This window comes from Mesitornis unicolor, unplaced genomic scaffold, assembly GCF_000695765.1.
Source record: "Mesitornis unicolor isolate BGI_N332 unplaced genomic scaffold, ASM69576v1 scaffold48839, whole genome shotgun sequence".
NCBI classification, from domain to species: Eukaryota; Metazoa; Chordata; class Aves; order Mesitornithiformes; family Mesitornithidae; genus Mesitornis; species Mesitornis unicolor.
In genome coordinates, this window is record NW_010207538.1 from 1 (window position 1) to 6,849 (window position 6,849).

At 40.1% G+C, this 6,849-nt stretch overlaps 1 protein-coding gene across 1 annotated transcript; it reads left to right on the forward strand.

Moving 5' to 3' along the window:
• Nucleotides 1-51: 51 nt before the first annotated feature.
• LOC104535406 (ADP/ATP translocase 1-like) lies at nt 52-2,197 on the forward strand (the record flags this gene model as incomplete). Its single annotated transcript, XM_010192145.1, has 3 exons — nt 52-634; nt 1,184-1,324; nt 1,671-2,197. Coding segments are annotated over 3 exons (882 nt in total), but the record flags the coding sequence as incomplete, so codon positions are not given.
• Nucleotides 2,198-6,849: the final 4,652 nt, after the last annotated feature.

Consider the following 6,849-nt stretch of genomic DNA (forward strand, 5'->3'; position numbering starts at 1 on the left):
CCCTTCAGCACCGCCTCGGAGCAGCGGGAGCCGGGCCAGGCGGTGGGGCAGGCCTCGTCCCTGCCCTTGAGCGGGCCGCTGTATGAGGTCACCCCTGCAGTGTCCCTCTCTCTACCCTCCCACCCCTTCTCCTTCTCCTCCGTACAGGTCCAGCATGCCAGCAAACAGATCACAGCTGAGAAGCAGTACAAGGGCATCGTGGACTGTATAGTCCGCATTCCCAAGGAGCAAGGCATCATCTCCTTCTGGAGAGGCAACCTGGCCAACGTCATCCGCTACTTCCCCACCCAGGCCCTCAACTTCGCCTTCAAGGACAAGTACAAGCAGATCTTCTTAGGGGGAGTGGACAGGCACAAGCAGTTCTGGCGCTACTTTGCAGGGAACCTGGCATCTGGGGGTGCTGCGGGAGCCACCTCTCTCTGCTTTGTCTACCCGCTGGATTTTGCCAGGACCCGACTGGCGGCTGATGTGGGCAAAGGAGTCTCCGAGAGGGAGTTCACTGGGCTGGGTGACTGCATTGTCAAGATCTTTAGGTCTGATGGCTTGAAGGGCCTGTACCAAGGATTCAGTGTGTCTGTCCAGGGCATCATCATTTACAGAGCAGCCTATTTTGGGGTTTACGACACAGCCAAGGGTAAGGAGTGCATGAAGAATCGACTGCGAGGGAAGATCCATCCAGTAAAGGCACTCTAGGGCACTTGGCAGTACAAGGACAAGAAGGGCTTGGCTCAGCACCAGCTTAGGATGCAAGTGCTAGGATATGCATGGGTGCTTGTGAAATACATTACTGCTTCCTCAGGTTGCTGCTCTGAGGAGAAGCCTTTGGTTTGCAGTGTTTTTAGCCACTTTCCAGTTTCTTTCTCTGTCTTAAGGCTTGTACAGATGGGCTTGTATGGTAGCTTGTAATTCATTGCAGCTCATGACACAAACCTGGGAGGGTTCTGCAGGCAAGACCTTTAGGTTGGGGAGCATGAAGAGGGCTTAGATCCCCAAATCCAACAGTCCTGTAAACTTCTTTCACTTTTCAGTACCTGTTAATAATCAGAAAGAGAAGTTTCAGGCTTGATTGAGTTGACTTGATGGAGCGATTCCTGGGGTTGATGAGTGATTGTTCCTTCCACAGCCATCTTTCCCATAACCCTTTCCCTCTGCACTGACTCTGCTCATTTGTTCTTGATGACAGGTATGTTGCCTGATCCAAAGAATGTGCATATCGTGGTGAGCTGGATGATTGCCCAGACTGTCACGGCAGTAGCAGGGCTGGTTTCTTACCCTTTTGATACTGTGCGACGTAGGATGATGATGCAGTCTGGCCGAAAGGGAGGTAAGAATAAGTGCTCCTGTGGTGTTCTGACACCAGAAAGTATAATTTCCATTGAGATATGATGGGAGATGCTGTGTAGTTTTTTTTGTCTAATGGAAAACTAATGATGACCTTGCTGGAATTCTGGTATGGGAAACATGTTGCTGGTTTTATCTGTTACGACCACTTAACTGAGAGTTAACTCATTTTGATTTCTGTGTGGAGAATGAAGATTACTTCTCATTAATTGATTACTTAATTTTAAATTCTTGGCTATACTTTGCTTAGTCCTTGTTTTAAATATGAAAGTTGAAACAGACTTGCTGTATAACTTAATGCCTTCTGACCTTTATGTCTGTTTCCACAGCTGATATTATGTACAAGGGCACAATTGATTGCTGGAAGAAGATAGCTAAAGATGAAGGATCCAAAGCGTTCTTCAAAGGTGCCTGGTCAAATGTGTTGAGAGGCATGGGCGGAGCTTTTGTATTAGTACTGTATGATGAAATCAAGAAATATGTCTAAAACTTAACATCGTCATGTATAGTTCAATTGTTCTCAATCAACTTTACAAAAAATATGCTATTGTGATGTAATGGACAACAAAATATTTCCTAGGGAAACAATAAAATTTTAGTAACATATCTGGTTGAAATAAGTATGCATTAATTTAAAAATTGTTCACTACATCACAGTTACATTTTGTATGAAAATTCCTCCAACATTTGTATTGGAACCTGTGTATATATTTTACTTCAAATTTCAGGTAATAAACGTTGTCTAGAGGCAAGACTCAGGTGTTCTATACCTAGTCTGAAATCTAATATTAAGAACTCTTAATAGATTGAGATCTTCAGAAATACCTGTTGTACTAAGTGGTGTCTCTAGCTACCCAACAGTGTGATACTTATAACATGAGTTGAAATTATGTTTTCTTCTAAAGCTCTATTTTTTTAAATATGATACAGTGAAAAGCATGTCTGAAAACATAAACTATTCTAAAGCACCAGGCTAAGTTCCTAACTGCAGCCTCTTCACTGTCAAATTATATATAATCATATGGTTGAAACCATAATCTGATTTTTTTCAAACATACTTTGTAGAATATGGAAATAGTATTTAAAAAATTCCCTGTATCATCACAAAGCAAAAAGTTGTCTGCTCTGATGTTCAATTGAACTAAAGCTGAAATAAATTAATATATTAATGAACTTTCTCCTGTTGTTTTCAGTACACTGAACACATTACAAGTCCATGTCCTTTAAGGTGATGTGCTAATCAGCACGCTATTAGTGATTGTCTGGTACTGCCTAAGCCTCTTCCAAGTTTTTCAACAGAGCTTTAGGTAGGTGGAAATGGCTATTGACAATTTCACAATAGCAAAACCAAATGGATTCAGCTTGAGGGTACTGGAGCCAGTTGTCTTACAGATGAACTGCCATACAGTCTTAGCTGCTTTGATAATTTATTCATATTACCCTTAACTGTGAGGTAAGTGTTTTCATTTGATAGTGAAGTCATTGCTGCTTATTTTGAAATAGTAGTATATGATGGAATACTTCTGAGTTATTTCAATAACTGCACTTCCAGCTGTACGATTACAAACAACTTGAGCAATTATTTACCAGTAAGATCAGAACATGCTCAATACAGAGTTTTTAAACTTGAGATGTTGCATGATTGTAACTTGTTGAATAATAGGCTTTCTAATTAGGCAAAGGAGAGAAAGTGAGTTTTGTCTGTTTCAGTGGTTCACTTAGACTACAAAAAAACAACTGTTATGTATCCACCTAGAAAATGAAGTAAAATAAAGCAAGTAATACTCAAGTAAGCTTTTATTTTAGCTACATCTTTTACCTCTCCATATGGAGAAGTAAGGTGCCCTTGTGCATTTTTGATTAAAACTCTGGAATGTCTGTCATTTCTAGTGCCCTAGGGTAAAAAAACAAACAAAAACCAAATCCCCCTAACAACCCTGTGGAAACAAATGTTGGAGTTGTGTTAGCTATACTTGAAAGTAAAAGGTAAAAGGCTGACTAGTTACATACACAGCTGGCAGTTTCCACACTGAATATGAACTGCAGAGCAGCTGCTGCCTGGACTGGTGGAATTGCAATGGCTGAACAGTATTGCTCTAGAAAAGGGGTTATCACTGCCTGAGATGGGACATTCATGCAGGTACTGTCACTGCTGTGAGCTGCCTTTCCCTGACACCTGGGCTCACACCACTGCTTGTGTGAAAGCTGGAACAATCCAATATGCAAGAGCAGGCTCATACGAAGAGTGTTATCTCTTGCTGTGTGAAAATAAGGTTCTCTGGAATATAAATGGAACAAGTTTCCCAAAAATAATGTACTTGTGTACACTATCTTGGTTAACATAGCATGTGACTATCTCAGAACTATCCTGTTACTCATGGCCTGGGAGCACACTTAATCTATGATTTTCATAATTGAGTATGCAGGTGAAAACTGCATTAACCAGTTTTGTGAGTAGCAGTAAGCAGAGAGTTTTAACAGTTTTATCAGTTCCAAGTTCTGTGCCTTAAATTCCAGTTATCCCTTTCCTATAGCTGAAATTAACTTATTGTCAAATGCAACTAGTCCTAGCTCTGTCACTTAGCATGATTGGCTGTGTGTGATGCTACAGATTCAGACCAACAGCTCCATCCTCCCTGAAGGCAAGTACAAGCTACTAAAACAGTATCTGGAAGCAACATTTATCCACCTGAAGAACTGAAGCATTTGGGGAAAAAATGGTCCAAAAATTACCATCCATTAATAAATTACCTAAATTTAATCTTACTAAGACAAAAAATACCTCTTTTACCCTGGCCTGATAGTGACCATAAATGAAGGGAGGTGAAACTGTCTTAAACACTTGCTTTTGTAAATACCAGTAATATAATAACAACCAGGGTTGCAACCTATTGAACCATAGGTTTGTGAAGAACAGCTTTCTACTGCTTTTCAAAGTGCTTATTGCATTAGTCTTCATTAAAAGCTTTACCTGCCTGTTTCTACCCTTTCTCTTCTTCCTCCACATGTTCCTAGTGGTTCCTTATGAGAAGCCTGCTAACACACTGCAACTACTCATTTGACATTTACCTCACTGACAGGGTTGCATATGGCACTTGAATATTTTAGGGAAGATCTAAGTTGGCCACAAGGATACCAGAGACTATGGCAGCTTGTCATACACAGAGGTACCAAACCTTGGGGGAAATTGTATGTGTGAATGAGTGATAAGAGAATTAAGAAGCAAAAGAAACTTCAGGCGAGTGTAAATGAAAGTTGTTGTTATATTCCAAACAAAGGAGGAGTAAAAGCTATTGAGAAGGAGAGTGAGGAGTATCAGTACAGGAAAGTTCCAGTGGCAGAAAAGACAATACATGAAATAAACACTCACAGGTAAGCAGCTCTTTATTTCTGCTTGAATGCTTATGCACATGCACACCCTGTGGCAGCTTCCAGGCAGCATTCTTGGGAAATACACTTGGGGGCAGAGTTTGGAACTGTCAATGAAATAACCCTTCATCTGAAAGAAGCTCTGCACCAAGTCCATGGCACTCAGCTGAAAGCGTAACCTAAAATCTAGCCCCTGGCTCTGCAAGGCTGGAAAACAGAAGGCTTTGCAGGTAGTCTAACTGCTACCTGAACATCAGTCAAATGAACTCTGGTTGTCACAGCAATCGATAACACTGCCCCAATCCTTTAGCACTTTTGTAGTCCACCTGCAGGGATGCCAAAGTTACAGTTATTGGATAATTTCACCTGGAAATGGAGAGTCTGACTAGCCAACCTAGGATGCCAGGGAAAGCACCATCAAAACAGACTTCTCCAAAGGAATGGCCTTGTGTGATTAGTTCAGATTAGCTTCAGTCTCAGGTTTGCTGGGAATAAAACTGGGCTTTAAAGGAGATTCAGTGATCTGCTTGGGAAAATGCCCTTCCACATGCCACCTATCCAGACAGGGATACATCACTGCTCCCTGTTATTCCAGACCATATTCCAGTACTATAGAAAGACTACAGAGCAGAACCCTATCCTATAAAGCCCACACTGAGGCAGGGACATTTCCAAAGCAAAAACATGACAGAGGCACTGCAGTCCATTTCTTAGTGTCAATGTTGTCACCCAAACTGGCAGTCCTGTTACTTCAGCAGGGAGGCTGCCTCCTACCTGAGCCCGCATGTCATACCAGTGTGGCAGTGCATTTTAATGAGGAAGCAAAGCAGCTTGCTCTTTTCTTTCAAATAGATTTTATGGAGGGGAAAGAAAACACACAAAAAAGGTAGAAAAGAACATAAAGTGGCATCTTACAAAAAATACAGAAAACAAATCTATTAGAAACAGGATTTTTTGTTATAAAAATCTTGATGAGACTATCTAACTCAGTGCAGACCTGTCAATATGGCTTATTTTAGAAGATCTACACCGACATCACTAACAGGTAAAATGTATCAATGAATAAACTGATTCTTTGCATTTTCCTCCAGTATACATAGTACAAAACATTTCTCCTGTGATTTCCTTTGCTCTTTAATATCAATTACAACATTCTGAAAGAAGCCACTGCAATGACCAACAATTCATGTTACATATTTTCTTATGATTTACAAAAATGACATTAAAAATTGACAGTCTTTCATACTAAAGTTAAATAAAATAAGATGAAGCAATTAAAAGTAATCCATTTTATGAGCATTTCTTTCACAGAAAAAAATTTGTCATATGAACATTCAGAAGTATTTAAACTGTGACCCCGACATTAACATTCAAGGACAAAAACCCCTTAAATAGAGAGTAACTTTAATAATTAGTACAATAGTACAAATAAATACAGCAGCACTATGCAAAAAGTTCCTTACAGTCCCTATTAGTGAATAATAATTGCGACAAAAATCTGTTTGCCACAATGCTGCTTAAAGTTAAAAGTTCAAATATTGTCAAACAGCTACGTTTGATCCGCAGGTCACCAGGTGCAGAAGCTCTGCCCAACTGTCACACAGGACCAAGTAAAAGTTTGTCACAATGCAGAATACTTGAAAGCCTTAGCCCTCATGCAAGCACGAGCAAAGAATACAATAAACTTTCCTTTCCACAGGGCTAAGACCAAGCATTACAGAATACAGCTTTTTTTTTTAATTTATGCATAACACAAAGGTATTTCCTGTATCTCTCCTGGGAAGAAGCTGGGGAAGCAAGCAGGGTTCCAGCAATATCCACAGATACTGGCATCACAATTTATGCTCTTTATAAGACTACAGTCCTACAAAATCAGCTCACTGAAAGTTTGTCTGTATGCACAGAAATAAAGCACACCACCTGCTATTTGCAATTACCAATTCCATTAGGTTTTGCTGCACTTGTAAATGGATGTTGCTACTGAAGCTTATCTGACACTACTACAAACACTTGGTATGAATGTGACATTAAAAAAAAAGGTTAAGAAGCATAACAAGATTTTCTGTTTTCTACTTTCAGGGTTTGGCTTTTTTATTTTTATTAAAAAAAAAATCCCAGTAATTGGTCACTCTCAAAATC